Source organism: Myotis nattereri, assembly GCF_964212035.1.
Source record: "Myotis nattereri genome assembly, chromosome: 6".
NCBI classification, from domain to species: Eukaryota; Metazoa; Chordata; class Mammalia; order Chiroptera; family Vespertilionidae; genus Myotis; species Myotis nattereri.
Genome location: NC_138081.1, coordinates 64,210,572 through 64,227,073, shown reverse-complemented (window position 1 = coordinate 64,227,073; position 16,502 = coordinate 64,210,572). Strand labels below are relative to the sequence as shown.

General features: G+C 48.6%; 1 protein-coding gene across 1 annotated transcript in view; it reads left to right on the top strand.

Moving 5' to 3' along the window:
- The first annotated feature begins 1,378 nt into the window (after positions 1–1,378).
- TRAF3IP2 (TRAF3 interacting protein 2) overlaps positions 1,379–16,502 on the top strand; it is a 42,151-nt gene continuing 27,027 nt past the window's right edge. Inside the window, exons 1-2 of the mRNA XM_081094035.1 lie at positions 1,379–1,579; positions 14,149–14,985. Coding sequence (XP_080950161.1) covers positions 14,157–14,985 — 829 coding nt within the window. The 5' untranslated portion in view covers positions 1,379–1,579; positions 14,149–14,156. The remainder of the gene's footprint in view (positions 1,580–14,148; positions 14,986–16,502) is intronic.

Below are 16,502 nucleotides of genomic sequence, written 5' to 3'. Positions count from 1 at the left end.
TCCACTTTTCTATGTTTGTAGAAAGAAATATATACGTAAATATTTATGGTTTTTAACAGCTGTGTAGAATTTCATTGGAAGGCTATATCAAAATGTAGACAACCTGCATGTGCTGTTTTAAAACCAAGCAGCATCCTTCTGCTTGAGGAATAGAGAGCAGCCCCCTTCACATGCCCTGAGCAGAGCCTGGCCGTCTGGCTGGGGAGGCTTGGGGCCTGTGCCCTGCACAGGATGGAGAGACTGCGGCCCACAGGAGGCAGGCCGAGCACCAGGAGCAGAGTGCCTGCCGAGGACCCAGATGTGGTGCCCAGCTGGCCAGTGCCATAACTGAGCTCACACCCAACCCCTCTGATTCCAAGACTCCAGCCATCGCAGCTTTCACCACACACCGCTGCCTGGTCATCTTGTCTCCAGCATCAACTTCGGCAATAAATTCTGTAGGCTATTGGTTACATAGGAGAAGGAGAAAATAAGCTTGAGGTCATGAAAAATGCACTCACATATGTGTGTGTGGTGGAGAGGGTTATTTATGGATTGACTTTACAGAGAGGAAAGGAGTGAAAGAGATAAATCAGTTTGTTGTTCCACTTATTTATGCATTCATTGGTTGATTCTTGTAAGTGCCCTGAGGCAGTATCGAACCTGTAACTTTTGCATATCGGGACAACACTCTAACCAACTGAGCTACCCAGCCAGGCAGTGTTTTCTTAAAAGTGGTCATTTTTTTCTCCTGGGCCGGGTGGTTCAGTTGGTTGGAGGGTCGTCCTGTACACCAAAAGGTTTGGGTTCGATTCCCAGTTAGGGCACAAACCTAGGTTGCAGTTTTGATCCCCCATCGGGGTCTGTATGGGAGGCAACTGAATGTTTTTCTCTCACATTGAAGTTTCTCTCTCTCACTTTTCCTCTCTCTCTAAAATCAATAAAAACGTGTCCTCTGGTGAGCATTAAAAAAAGGTCATGTTTTCGTGCCTGTCCATGGGGCAGAGGGGGTGTGTCTGGTGTGTGTGTGTTCGTATATGTGTACATGTGTCTATGTGTCTATGCACGTGCCGAGCTTGCAGGGGCTGGGGTGAGCAATGATGATGATGTTGCCAGCAGTTAGAAATATCAAGAAGCCCTTGCTTTAGACTCCTCCCCACTCTAGGTCCCCAGTCTCCTCCCTGGAGCCGCTAATGAATAACCCATCTTCACACCCAAGTTCAACCCCCTCCTAGGCACCTCTCGGGCTGGGTGCTGCTCGGCCGAGGCCAGGCTGCGGGACATTCCCAGCAGATGCTTAGCTGGTGGTGGGGGCAACCTTGCAGCCTAATTGGCCTTTTCTAGTGAATGAAGGAGGTTTCTGTTTTAAGAAATAAAGTGACTCCTCGGCTGTTGATTCACTGCCCACAGGGAGCCTTGAGAGCTGAGGCTTCCTAGCCCCGGTAGAAATTTGCATACAACTTCCACTTCCTGCTTCGGAGCCGGTTCCGCCGCTTACCTGGGCCTGGAGGGCGGCGGCGGCGGCGGGAGCAGCCCAGGTGCAGGCACCGGGAAGGAGAGCGCGACCACCTGCGGCAGGTCTGCCCGCCGCGGCCCGCAGGTAAGTGCTCCGACGGGGCGCTGCCCGGCCTGGCTCCGTCCCCATGACCCGCTTTCAGACGCCCGCGTCCTCCTGTCCTGAAGGTGCTGCCTTCCTCTCCCCTCCTCCCTCTCCCCACCTTGTGCTTGTGCTTGGAGACGCTGAGAAGGACCGTGACGTCTCTGCTGTGGAAAGGGCGGGGGTGGGGGGGAGGTTGGCACCCCAGACCGGCCCGGGAGATGAGGGCTGGGGCTGGAGGCTCGCACACGGGCGGTTCGAAGCCGCCCGCGACCCACTTGCGGGAGCACTTCGCGTCCGCACGAGTTTCCATGCAGAATGCAGGCCCCCTCCTCCCCCGAGAGCCCGGGCTGGCGGAGACTCTCCGTCATTGGCCTCCGGCCCCGGGAGGCGTCCGTGGCTGAGGTGGGCAGGGGACGCCCAAGTGTTCTTGATCCCTGTTTCCTGCAGGGGAGAGAGCAGCGCTCCTTCTGGGCCTGAAATGCGGCTCCGCTCCGCGCTGGCTCCGGCCGCCCCCAGCCCCCCGCCCCTCCCCCCCTCCCCCCAACCACCCAGACGTCTGCCGGCCCTGGACAGAGCTCAGGGAGAAACAGCAGGAAATGCTACTACTTTATCTTAGAAGGTAATCAAGCTCCTGGTGTCTTCTAAGTTTAAGATGGTCTCTTAGAATCAGGGGTTATTTTTAAATGAGCAGGAAAAAAAGAGAGCAAATAATAATGATAAAAAGAGGACAAAAAAAACTTGGTTCCAAGTTCTCGCTCCGCTTCCTGCCAGTTCTGAGTCTTCGGCAATTCCCTTCGGTTTCCCTAGGCCTGGATTTCTTCATCAATAAAATGTGTGGGGCTGAGGGGTGGTGGTGGTGAACTAACATGATTTCGTCTAAATTCCTCTCTAATAAAATAAAACTAGGGTAATGGGAGTCCCAGAGGGGAGCCGTGATGGGTGGTCTTAGAAGCCTTGTTTACGGCTTCTTCAAATATATTAATTTTTACCTCCTGTTGCTAGATGGTTAGTCCCTGGAGGACAAGGATGTTTCTTAATCCTTTTCGATCCCCTGGCCCCCATGATACTATCAGACAGCCCCTCCGTGCTCAGGATCCTTCCACAGGAGCTGCTTTCATTTCTGTGTCGCTCGTCTGCTCTCCAGGCAAAAGGTAAAGCCGTGGTCTGGGTGTAAGGCTTTGAGAAAGCTGGGCAGCCACAGGGCTCTGCGGGAGGGCTGCCTGGATTTAGGCAGTCATCCTGGCTCTAGCTCCGTAGGAGAAAACAGGGGATTCCTGGAGTTAGTTCATATCCTGTTCGTTCGGGGTACGCAGGAAGAGCTGTCCTGTGCACTTGCCCAGAGTCAGGCAGGCCAGAGAGCTGGCAGAGGCGGCGTTGCTGGAAACACGCCTGGGGAGGCCAGTCACTGTGTGCGGGGCCTCATGGGAGCCGAAAGGAAGCTGCAAAGCACATCCTGATACCATGTGAGGGTGATGACTATGACAGGACCCACAGAATCCTTACCCTTTTCCAAACCACTCCTTTCTGGTGTCGTTTTTGTTTCTTTTGGGCAATGACTGTCAGACCAGTTCAGACAGGCCGTGGCTGACTGGGATGGCTGACTCAGGGCTTCTGGTATTGCTCCACCGTTTCTGTGAAATATCCAGGCCCCGGTATAGTCCTCATCATGTTTTTAAATGGCTCTCCCTATCCCCCTGGGATGAGAGGTCAGGAATTTCAAGATGTTTTCCTTGTGACGAGTGACTGATTTTATTTTCAAGTAATGATGCTCCATTATCTGAAATCAGGCTAACCGTTGTTCGGCCGCCAGCCAGCCTCGTTTTGATCCAGGGAGACCACCCACAGTTACTCTTAACCTGGCGTTGCAGCTCCAAGGCAGTCCGCGGGGGAGCCTGCGGAGCTGGACAGTGCGTGGCTGCTCTGCTCATTGCGTGGGGCGGCTGACTAGAAGTGAGGTCTGGGCAGTGAACCAGCTTGTCCGGGAAAAGGTTCTTAACTCCGGGACACACACTTCTGGAGGGTGCAAAGCCAGTTTCTCTCAGGATTAAGGAGTTGGTGACTTTAAAATGCCCTGAAAATGAAAGGATCCTTGGTTGGTGTGGCTCAGTTGGTTGGAGCTTCGTCCTGTGCACCAAAAGGTGGTGGTGGTTCTGGTCAGGGCACATACCTGGGTGTGTGCTGCAGGCAGCCAATGATGTTTCTCTCACATTGATGTTTCTCTCTCTCTCTCTCTCTCTCTCTCTCTCTCTCTCTCTCTCTCTCTCTCTCTCTCCTCTCTCTCCCACTCTTTCTTCCTCTCTCTTAAATCAATCTTAAAATAAATAAAAGTGAAAAATTAAATTCATTAAAAAATAAAAGGAAGAGGAGAAGGCAGTCATGTTTGCAGGCTTTCTTTAATAGACACTCAGAAAGATAGATTAGGTGGGTAGTTTGTCTAAATGAAATCTATGTGTTTTTACACATCGTAGAATCGAAATCTCAGAAATATCTTGAATTCAAATCACTTTTCTGCTGTGGGCAATTTTAGATTGGTCTTAAAAAACATGACAACTGATGCAGAAAAGAACACCAATGAGGCACTTTACACTTTAAATTCCTTTCACATCCCAGGAAATGACCCCTAATGTTTGATCACATTTCCTTATCAAAACAATCCTGCAGTCTTTGGTGCAAAAGCATCTGAGGATCCGAATCAAGAAGCTCCCACCGTGGGCCTCTCTCATTTCTTCCCCGTGAATTGTCACAAGATATTTTTAGTTCGTGAAGCCCAGGCTGTCCTTTCTGCCTCTGACATTCTTTGTGTCCCTGGCCCAGCAGGCCTCCTGCTCCGCCACATGTGCTTCTATGTCTGAGTGCTCGGCTTGCTCTGTGCGTGCATGTGTGTATGTGTGTGTGAGTGCGCGCACGTGTGTTTGCATGTGTGTGTACCTGTGTGTGTGTATGCACATGCGCAGATGTGTACACAGACCTTCCAGGAGACCAGAAGTTATAAACTGGCCAGGGGAGGTGAGTGCGCTCTCACCTGTGACCCTCTGAGCTGTGCCAGTTCGGCTGGGTTCCCTGATAAGGCAGCTGTAATCAAGCTGTTTGGGACTGACCAGGCCCCCAGCCCGTGTGTCCCCCTCCCTTCCAGTCCACAGACCTGGCCGGCTGGCGTCTCAGCAGCTCCTTCGTGGGTGAAGGAAACTCGGCTCTTCTCTCCTCGCGGTTTTCCTGTGCTCAGGTTTCGGGTGTTTCTCCTTCTCCCCTCCCAGGGTCACCAGGTGTCTCTCGGTGCCTGAACTCGCTTCCCCCTCTGTGATGTCTGCTCAGGCTCTTCCTGGCTTACCAGCTTACCTCTAACACTCTTACCTCGATTCCCTCTTTCCTTTCCTTCCCACTGCCACTTCTCACACCCACAAATACATAAAGATCGCAGTTAAGTGTCTCCTACACCAACAAAAGGTAAATTTTTACAAATGTCCTTCAAGGTTTCTCCACTGTCCTTGTTTCTCTTCTCTTCTGTTCTCCTTTCTTCCTTCCTCTCCCTTCCTCTTTCTCTCCTGATTTTTCCCTTCTGCCCCTTCTTCTTCACTCTGGGTCCTGGACTGAATTAAGAATCACAAATGTGTGGGTAGAGAAGTCTTATCTGAAACAAGCAAACAAACAAACAAACATCCCCTGGGCTGTTTCGAGGTTGTTCTCTAAATATTTATTATCAGTGTCCAACGTGGCGTAGACAGCCCGCTCCCATTAGCCCATCGCCTCCTTGTCTGACAGCTCAGGGGAGTTCCAGAGCGGACTTCTTCAAATCAGGCCTGGTCACGCGTGCTGCCCTTAGCCTGACGCTGAGCCGTACAGTGCTGGGTCTGAACAAGGGCCAGTAAATGTTCCCTGGTCTCCAGGGCTCACCACTGCTTCTAATTCTCTGGCAAACCAAGTGGAAGAACTGTTCTGTCTGGGAAATTCTGCAAGTAAACTTGGAAGTATTTCTTCACTGGAATTTGACCCTGAGCCAAACAGTTCACTCTAAACCAACTTCCACTAAGCAAGCCAATGTCATGAAAGTTTGCATGCATTTGGACAGTAAACAAAGAACATTAACGAGTTTAAATCTTTTTTGTTAAAATCCATGACTTTTAGACGTAAGAAAACTACTCCTTGGGAAGTAAGACCTGGAGTGTCTGTAATTAAAAGTATTTGTAATTGGATCCGAGGATCCTCCTAGCTATAAATTTATATATTTATTTTTGAAGCCCACCTGAAATATTCATGCTCTTTGACCCTATGGTTGACCCAAAGAATGCTTTAAAAAGATCCAAGCAGCTGGTGAACAGCCGCAAGCCTTGATTGTTTGGAGCTGCTGACGTGGTTTATTCATTACTCAGGCAGCTCACTGCTACCCTTCCTCTGTTTCTTGCTCTGCTATTTGTCTTCTTCCGGGGACATAACACCTTCATTAAATCCCATCCGTCCTCGCCTCAGAGGCATCCCCTGGAAGATACCCCCTCGCTAGATGCATCACCATTTATCATCACCCTTTGTTTGTGCTCTGTCAACCAGTTTTCAATTTATTTTGAATTCAGTTTATGATTAAAATTTAATGAGATCCAATCAAGTGCTTTTCCCCAATCAAGATGCCTGAGCAGTCTCGTCCAGACCCTCTACTGTCACGGCATGAAGGAAAGCCGCCACAGGTTTGCAGCCTGGCGATTCACCGTATCACACGGGTGGCCTGTATCCACACCTCCTCACCTTCAAGGTGAATGGCGCTAAAACACATTCATTTCAGAAGCTCCCCCTGCCCCCTTGCTCCCCACCAAATAGCTGTATAAATTAATGCTTCTAAACGAGAACATGCTTAAGTGCACAGGCTCTGATGCCGAACTGCTTGCATTTGAATCCTATCTCTGCTTCTTGCCATGTGACTTTAGGAAAGTTACTTAACCTCCCTGCACTTCAGTTTCCCCATCTGTAAAATGGGGCTGACAATGACGCCTACCAAATAGGGTGGCTGTGAGCATGAAATAGGTTAATACATGTAAAGCACTTGGAACAGTATTTGGTGCATAGTAAATATCCTGTGAATAGAAACAATTATGACTAACAAAGCGTAAGGTTTCTTAAGTATATCCATTACATTAGGTGCGTATTTTGATTTAACAGCCTAGACCAGGGGTCGGCAAACTGCGGCTCGCGAGCCACATGCGGCTCTTTGGCCCCTTGAGTGTGGCTCTTCCACAAAATACCATGTGCGGGCGTGCACGTACAGTGCGATTGAAACTTCGTGGCCCATGTGCAGAAGTCGGTTTTCGGCCTGGGCGAGTCTATTTTAAAGAAGTGGCGTTAGAAGAAGTGGGGGGTGTCGTTCGGTCAGTCGGGTCGGGCGACAGGAGACGCGGCGCAGGGGAGGCGCACACAATTCATGCCCGAGTTGAGTGAGCCTGTCAGTCAGCAGTCTCTTTGTGCAGTGGTTAGTGCTAGTCGCGTCTGCAAACCGCGCGTGGGTGACAAAAGATATATGAAACAAGTACACAAGACGAGTGTGGTTGGGAGAGTTGGAAGGGGTCGACCTCAGCGAATGTACCTCAATCAGATTGAGGACGTTTTTAGCAAAGGCCAGTTTAGGAGCACTCTAATTAAGTTAATACCAATGTACCTACCTATATAGTTTAAGTTTAAAAAAATTGGCTCTCAAAAGAAATTTCAGTCATTGTACTGTTGATATTTGGCTCTGTTGACTAATGAGTTTGCCGACCACTGGCCTAGACTATATCAGAGTTTGGTAAACTACCACCTCAGGCCAAAAGTGGCCCATGGTCTTTTATGTACTAACTAAAATATTACTAAAAATGGTTTTCATATTTTCAAAGGGCTGTTTAAAAACAAACAAACCCTCAAAGGCAGAGTATGAGACATATATGGTCCACAAAGCATGAACTGTTTACTATCTGGACCCTAAGAGAAAAGCCCCAATCTCTATAACTCTAATGGGAAGAGTTAGGAGATGTATAGGCTACAGCTTTGACTAAGAAAGCTACTGAATGTGCCCCTCTCTGCGGCATAGGAACGGTAAAGCGATACCAAGTACACCGCTCGCCCATAATCCAGCTTGTTTTAAGGACCAAGCAAGATATGTATCAAATGTGCCCAAAATATACGTTAGTGAAAAAAGATACGTCTCCAGACATCATGTTTCTGTGCTATTGTGAGCACCCAAGTATAAAACCAGTGAACATAGTGTAGAAAGAGTTCCCAGACCAAAATAATAATTTTGCTGGCCATGTGACCTTAGGAAAGTTACTAAACCTCCCAGTGCCTCAGTTTCCCCATCTTTAAAATGTGACTGGCAATAGTTCCTATCAAATAGGGTGCCCGTGAAAGTGTTGTACAAATAACAACAAAATAACTTTCTATTTTTTGAGAGTTTGATATGGTCCAGGCGCTGCAGTCAGCACTTTATTTACATCTTCTGTCCGCACAGACGCCTAGGGAGCAGGTGCTGCTAGTTTCCCCATTTGACAGAGGAGAAAAATGAGGCCCAGAGAAGTTAAGTAATTTTCTCAAGTTCACACATCTAACCACGCAGCTGGCAGAGAAACAGTTTAAACCTAGGGGGTTTGACTCTGGGGCCCGCGCACTGAAACACACATATTTCCCCACATTCTAGAACCATGTGTTGACTCAGGGCAAGCCCATCTGGAAGACAGCAGGCACGGTTAACGGTGAATGTGCACGGCTTGTCTCCCACACGGGCCAGGCGGCGACTGGTGGGCATGCAGAGAGGGAGGTGGGGAGGGTGCGAGGAAAGAAGCTTTTCGATGAACTGTGAGATCAGAAAGGTCGTGTTGTGAAGACTAATCGGCTCCGTTTTAAGAAACGAATATAATTTAAGTCAGGGTGTCCTGAAGGAGAAAACGGGTGCTGGCAACAGACATCAGCAAAGAATTGGAGGCAGCTCAGGGGGTTTGACTGAGAGAATGGGGGAGGGAGAGAGGGAGGGAGGGAGGGAGGGAGGGAGGGAAAGAAGGAGGGAGGGAGGGAGGGAGGGAAGGAGGGAGGGAGGGAGGGAGGGAGGGAATGGAAAATTCTATGACGGGGACACTAGGGAGCAGTGTCACATGGGATGTTAAATGGCTGCCATCTGGGGTAAGATCTTACCTGCAAATCCAGGGTAGAGTAGAGGAGCTAAGAGGGAGGTCCTAGGCCTGAGGCCGAAAGGAAGCCACAGAGAGAGACCTGGGCAGAGAAAACAAGCAGAGGGATTTGCAGAAAGGTGGGGGTCAGAATCCAAGAGCTAGAACCAGAGCTCACAGACAAAGAGCAGTGGGTTCCAGAGAAGGAAAATAGCGTCTCTCAGGTCGGATCAGAGAGAGTCAGAACCAGACTGGCCACACAACTGTTTCAGCCTAGTCATATGTACTTGGGACTGGCCTGCGTTCCTAGCTCGTGCCCACCCCATTCCCACCTGGGACATGCTCTCCCTTCTCCTGGGTGGTGTCAGCAGTGCCTCATTCCCACCGGTTCTAATCTTTGTGAACATCAGAATCACCAGAAGAGCTTCTTTATTTTTCTTTCTCTTTTTTAATCCTTTAAGTAGATGCATAGGCACTTGGTACAAAATTTAAAAGGTATAAAATGCTCTGAGAAGCAAGACCCCCCTCTGGCCCCTGTTCCCAGTCATCCAGGTCCTTTTCAGAGGCGACCGCCGTGCGGGTTTCTGAAGGGGTGGTGTGCGCACATACCGCTCAGAGGGTACAAAGGGGTGCATACTCTGCCTCCTGCTCGCTTTAACTTCACAATGAATCTTGGAGACAGTTCCACACCAGTTCACACGGCACTGCTTCAGTCTTTTTGAAAAGACACAGTGTTCATTGTACCGCTGGTCCACAGTTTAAACCATCAGACCCTTTTTGGGCATGTGGCTTGTTGCTGCTCTTTGCTGCTATACACACTGCTGCATCGCCCGTCCTCACGGCCGCTTCATTTCACAGGACTTCATTTCACATATCACCGTAGAGGAAATTCTTAAAAGAGAAATTACTAGGTCAAAGGGCAACTGGTTACTGCCAAATTGTACAGATTACACTCCCTTGGCAAAGTCTGAAAGAACCCTTTTCCCAGTGGGACTCAAACAAAAACACACAGGAGCCCAGCCCCATCTCAGAATCTGCGGGTGTGGGGCCTGGGCACCTGTGCTGTGGCTCGGAAAGGGGATCTGAGCGGGAAGCCCCCTTGGGTTCCTTCGGACCTCCAGCCTCTCCCTTCCCGCAGGGATTTCCCACAGGGATTTGCCGCGGTGACCTCCAGGCCCGACAGGCTCAGCGTCTCCCAGGCTTCGGAGCTCAGCATTCGTGTCGGGGTGATGCCAGCACGGGGTGACCCCATTCTCACGGGGTCCTGGCTGGCAGGTCTCCTGTCCCCCTCAGGGTCGAGCCTTCTAGGTCATAGGTCAGTGATGGCGAACCTATGACACGCGAACTCATTTTTTTGGTTGATTTTTTCTTTGTTAAATGGCATTTAAGTATATAAAATAAATATCAAAAATATAAGTCTTTGTTTTACTATGGTTGCAAATATCAAAAAATTTCTATATGTGACACGGCACCAGAGTTAAGTTAGGGTTTTTCAAAATGCTGACACGCCGAGCTCAAAAGGTTCGCCATCACTGTCATAGGTAGAAGACAGGGTTTTCCACTGTAATCCAAGTGTCACCCTTGTTAGTTGGGGACTGGAGCACCGGCCTTGCAGGGGGGTTACAACCATGTGGACATCATATGGAGAAGTCCTGGAATAAAACAGGGGGAAATGGAAATGGTTAGAAGTGGTGCTGTACTGAGTGACTTTTTTAATATGAAGTCTTTTTACAATATTGACATTAAAGACCAACAAATAAAACTGCCAAGAGCTAGAACCACAACACAACCCATTACCCCGCCAGGGTCCTCTGATGTGGCATTTTTGTGTAATTGTTCTCTGTGACACCCTCACAAGGGTCCAGGGCTGGGAGGCACCCACATGGGAGGTGCAGGCCTGCCCCACCCTCTGCTTTTCTAGGCGAAGCTCTGAGGACACATGACTAGACCAGCTGCCCTGCTGTCACATGTTCCTATCACACTGGGTGGTGGAATCACCTTTATTCGGTAAGAGCTATTGTGATCAACTCTACCCATGGGTGGGACCCCTTAGGCATGGCCCAGGGCCACCTTGGGGCCTGACACTGAGTGGGCTTAATACAATATTAGAGAGAAAGAAAGCGAGGAATAGGGAAGGGTACCCATGTGGTATAATTTAACAAACTCTGAGGACTTGGTCCACCCCATACTCCCTGCTACCTCTCATGGAGCCTGACATTTTCACTGTTCGTGATACTGCCAGCTACATGGGTCTGTCACCTCTTCAAAACAGACATCAATCATTGATTCATTCAACAAATATTTATTGAGCACCTACGGGTGCCAGGTACAGTTCTAGGTACTGAGAGTATAGCTCAGTTCTAGGTACTGAGAGAATAGAGCAGTCAAAAATCACACCTTTAAAGTGTGAACTTTAAATTTTTTTTGAGGGGGGGATGGGTGACAAACAAACAAAGAATGTATTAGACATTTGTATTTACAATACACATTTGTAGTACATAAGATGAGGATAACTGCTAGAGAGGACAGTACAGCGGGGAGGAGAGTGAAAGGGGCATGTGAAAAATTCAGAGAGGACAGCCAGGGAGACCTCACTGAGAAAGTGACAGCCGAGGGAAGACCTGGAGGGGAGAGAAGGAAAGCCACACAGATATGTGGGGGAAGCGTGTTCTGAGAAGCAGGAACAATAAGTGCAAAGGCCCTGAGTGAGGTAGAGCTTTTGATTTCCTGTTACTAGTTTTGTCTCTTGATCTGGATCACAAGCACCTTAAAGGTAGAAAACATGTTTTATACGTCTCTAGAAATAATTTTGAATATCTTTTGCTCCATACCCATTTGTACTCTTGAATGTTGTATCACTTGTAGGCATTACCTATTGTAAAAAAAAATAAATAAACTAAGTGTGTGCCTAAGGAGAACACCCAGCTTAGAGTTGGACACAGCAGGTTTCACTAATTATTTGCTGTTTGGATATTTGATAGGCATATGTTTAAAACATCAGGGTCCTTTTTTTTTTTTTTTTTAAAGGATTATTAATCATAGCTTTACTGGGCGGCTGCTCATTACCATGCCAGGTTTATTGACTACCATCCGAGGGGCCCTTTGTGCCTTTCAGACCAGTTTGAACTGTACGCTGGGCCTCAGATTTCCAGTTATGTGAGATGTCGGCACTTGTCGCCTTTGTTATTGGCTCCTCAGCTAGAAGAGCAGAATCTGCAGCTTTTGTTGTTGTTTAGGGAAGCACTTCTAAGGCTTTCACACTTGAAAACGCAGGGAGATCACCCACAGTGGTACCTGAAGTGTAGGCGATGGGAGAGAACCGAGTAACAAGAGAGGGTTGACAGAATCCTGTCCTCTTGCTGGCTGGCTCACTCGATGCCTCTGTGCCCTCCCATTCGGCTGCGCCACAGATGCCAGCGGGAGGTTACACAACACTCAGCCGGCCCTTCAGAAAATGCTTGTGTTTCCTGACCAGCTGAAGAGCACGTTGGATGGCATCTCCAATGTCACAGCTGTAGGAAAATTGTAAGGAAGGAAGGAAAGCCATGGTGAGCATTTACACATCACCACCAGCTGAAATGTGTGTGCTTTGGGTAGGTCTCTAATCAGTTTGGGTGATGAGGTCTCTTTTCTGCAGAGCCCAGGGGGCAGGGACACACACAGCCTAGGCAGGGGTCCTCAAACTTTTTAAACAGGAGACCAGTTCACTGTCCCTCAGACCGTTGGAGGGCCGGACTATAGTTTAAAAAAAAACTATGAACAAATTCCTATGCACACTGCACATATCTTATTTTGAAATAAAAAAACAAAACGGGAACAAATACAATATTTGTATTTGCATGTGGCCCGCGGGCCGTAGTTTGAGGACCCTTGGCCTAGAGAGCAGCCTGGAAAGGGGACAGTAGGAAAGTGGAAACTGAGGCAGGAGGGAGGGCCGGCCAGGAACGAGAGGCGGACGTTTTCAGCTGTGCCAGGACACAGGCCAGAGGTTGCTTGCAGCAGGCGGGCACGTTTGTTACCAGGTGCGGGTACAGAGAAGTGCTAGTGTTCATTTGGCACTCAGTGGAGAAGCCAGCTGAGGTGTCTTCCTATAGGCAGTGGAGATACATGTGGTAGGAAGGCGCTGGCCCATCTCTGCTCCGAGGGGAAGCATTTTAAAGTGCATGTGTCTTGTTGCCATGGGGTTGGATACAGGGCTCCAGAGAAGGCAAATTCATATTTTTCAAAATTTGTCTTAGAACAATAGTTGCTGTACATCGTGGCTTTAGGCACAGTGAGCCCTCAGTAAATGTTTGCAGTTGAAATGCTACACAGATTCAAAATATGAATTTCAAAACCCACCCCTGCCGGCACCGCCCCTTTCTCTGCGTGGTATTTGAAGTACACCCTGTGCAAGGCCTGCATGGAGCAAACCTCTGAGATCTGTTGTTTTTCCTTCTCATTCCCTCACACTACACCTGCTCTGGAGCCTCCTACAGGCCTCCTGTCACCCCCGGCTGCCTCCTTTCCCCTGGAGCCGAGGTGCCCGGCCGCATCTCAGCCATAAGGCAGTGGTTCGAAACCTTGGCTGCACGTTAGAATCACCTGGAGGATGAGGCCCAGAAATCAGGATTTTAAAAAGATTCCCAGGTGATTCTAATGTGCAGCCAAGGTTGAGAACCACTGCCATAAGGGGAGGCTAATTGTCTTCCTCCTTCTGTTATGTTGATGAAGAGCTCTGTTTCTCCAGATAAAACCAGTATTACCTGGCCCAAGGGCTAAAGGCCAGTTTAGCAAACCTTGCCGGTTCAGCCTGCACGTCACAACCCAGGTGGTCAGCTGGCTGGCTTCGTGGCAGGCACAGTGCCCGAGGAAAGCAAATCCTCTAAACAACCTAAGTGGGAACTGTCACTGTGACCCTTTTGTCAGTGCTTTTAAACACAGGCTTTTTATTTCTTTATCATTTATTTATTTATTTATTTATTTATTTATTTAATTTATTTTTTATTGTTAGGCAACAGTCACACAGCAAAGTTTTAAAAGTTTAAAAGGTAAACGCTCTCCCTCTCATATCTCTTCTCAGCTGAGTTCCATCCTCAAAGACCACAGTGTAGCAATGTCCTGTGTTCCTGCCACACGTTTTAAACATGGAGCGGCCGCATCAGGGTTCAGTTCTCTTTCCTCGATCCTTGGCCTTTGATGTTCATGTGTGTCTTCCCCATGTGCTACCTGCCACATGATGGTCCAGTCACATTCTTTGAATCGCCTTCCAGATAAAAATATCTTAATAAGCGTGAGTGCCTTTGCCTGGAGGATCAGTAAACAACTGTGTGACTGGGGCTATGCCAGCACAGTTGGTGTCACACTACTGTTAATCTAAACCATCCCCTCGGCGAGGTCCCCTAAGGTCATAAAGTGGGCACTCCAAAACAGGATCTGTCTTCTTAGGCTGCGGCATGTTTTCTCTTGTTTCAGAAACGACCATGAGCCGAAGCGTTCCTGTGGAGGTTGACGAATCGGAACCATACCCGAGTCAGTTATTGAACCCCATCCCAGAATATTCCCTGCAAGAGGGATCAGAACCCCCTGCTCCAAACATAAGGAACATGGCACCCAACGGCTCATCTGCACCCCAAACCCCTCACCATTCCTCGGAAGACTTTTCTCAGACTCCCCCTCGCCTGCAACTGGTAAATCACCAGCGACCTGTGTCCCGGCAGATCACCTGCCTGCGCGCCAAAGTCCTGGAGGAGAGCGAAGACAGCTTCTGGAGGAGACATCCGGACCCGGGCAAAGATCTGCCCTCGGACTCCTTCGGGGCCAGTGAGCCTAAACCCGAGCCTGTGGTTGGTGCCTTCTCCCCAGAGCATCAGTTTTCATTTAGGGAAAAGCGTAATCAATGGCTGGGATCTCCGCTCTCAGCAGCTTCTCCTGACACTGGCCATGGCTCAGGCAAATCAGACCAAAATTTACCTAATGCCTTAGCAGACTCCTCAAGCAATAGCCAAGAGATGGTGCAACGGCCCCAGCCCCACAGGCACCGAGCAGCCCCAGACCTGCCTACCATAGACACGGGGTACAATTCCCAGCCCCAGGATGTCCTGGGCATCAGGCAGCTGGAAAGGCCCCTGCCCCTCACTTCCATGTGCTACCCTCAGGACCTCCCCAGACCTCTCAGGTCCAGGGAGTATCATCCGTTTGAACCTCAGAGGCACCCAGCGTGTGCACAGATGCCGCCTCCCCACCTTTCCCCACGGGCTCAGTGGAACCATCAGTACCATCGTCCTGGAGGTCCCATTCACCAGGTGCCATGTAAGTGAGATTTCCCTCCTCTGGACTTTGTGGGCTGGGCAACAAAGTAAACGAGGGCCCCAGGTCAGTGCCTCGTGTCGCAGATCAGCACAGACCGGTCAGGCGGTGTGCAGGGAGGGCATTTTGCTTCTCGTAGGGCTTTCTGTGTGTGGTTGGATTTGCAAGAGGCTTTGGAAGAATGCTTTATCTTAGCCCAAAACCTGTCCCACTTGGAACCGGCGTCTCTCGGTACCTTTAAGGACAGAAAAGATTCCTCTGTCTAGTTAATTTAACTGAAACCGGCCTAGAGGCAGGAGTATGAGCTAATGGATTTCTATAAAATGTACTTGTTGCCCTGATTCTTGGGCATCTGGAGTCTTCCTTCTCTGCATGCTTCCTCCCCATCTTAGATTTGGCAGAGAAAGGGGCCTTTAGTAAAAAAAAAAAAATCAGAAGGTGCCAGAATGTCATTGAGACTCTGGATTCATGCCATTACATGAAGATCAAATTGCTCCTGTGATTCTGCTGCTTGAATCCCTTTGGAGACCTGAGCCATCTGCCTCTACCCTGCCTTCCAGCCACACCCCGGACGCAGTCCCCTGACTTGTCTAGCTGTTTCACATCCCAAGTATTTGCCTGTGCTCTTTGCTGTATCCAGGATGTTCTTTCCCTTCTTGTGCATGTGACCCAGCTCTATACCTCTTCTTTAATAGCTTTATTCAGATCAAATTTACATAACGTAAAGTTCACCTTTTTAAGTGTACAATTCAATGGATTGTAGTCTGTTTGAAGAGTTATACGACCATCACCATATATTTCTTTTAAGACTTCGCTCAAGTGTTGCCTCTGGAAACCTCCCTAGACCAGTCCCTCCTTCAGGATCTCTGTTGCCTTCGTTTCTGCTTGTTAGGGCCCTAATAACCAGTCTCTCTACCTCTCTTTCCAAAATGCAAGCTTTTGCACATCAATAAAGATGTATTTTCAATCTATAATTCCCCAGCATTTAACACAGTGACTAGCATATCCTAGATTCTCAATAAGTTATTTCTGGATAAGTGAATGAGTGAATAATATGTATCAGTGCGTTAAGCATCTCTGAAAGTGATAAAGTCTCAGACTGAGATGGAAGGTTCATCAAAATCCTTGGTATTCAATCTCCACCGAGGCCACTAGAAAATAAAGATAGGGCTTTACAGATCAAACACAGGCCTCTTAGATACGATACTTTTCTTAGCAAATAAACTGTACAAAAAGCAATTCAAGTGATAAAAGAAGAGTCTGTCCAAAGGCCTGACACCTAGCTTTAAAATAAATTATAGAAATAATTACAAATGCTGTAACCAATCAGAGTTTATATATTATACATGTGCACTTAGTATAAAGGTTCCTAAAGTGAATGGAACAGTACAGCAATTAATGATTTTTTTAAAGGAAGGAAGTAGAGGAATTTAAATTAGGAGAAACAGATGAGAAGGAACATGAGTTTCAGAATAAGGCCAGGAGATGCGAAAACAGCAGGGCTTGCGGAGGAAGAGCCT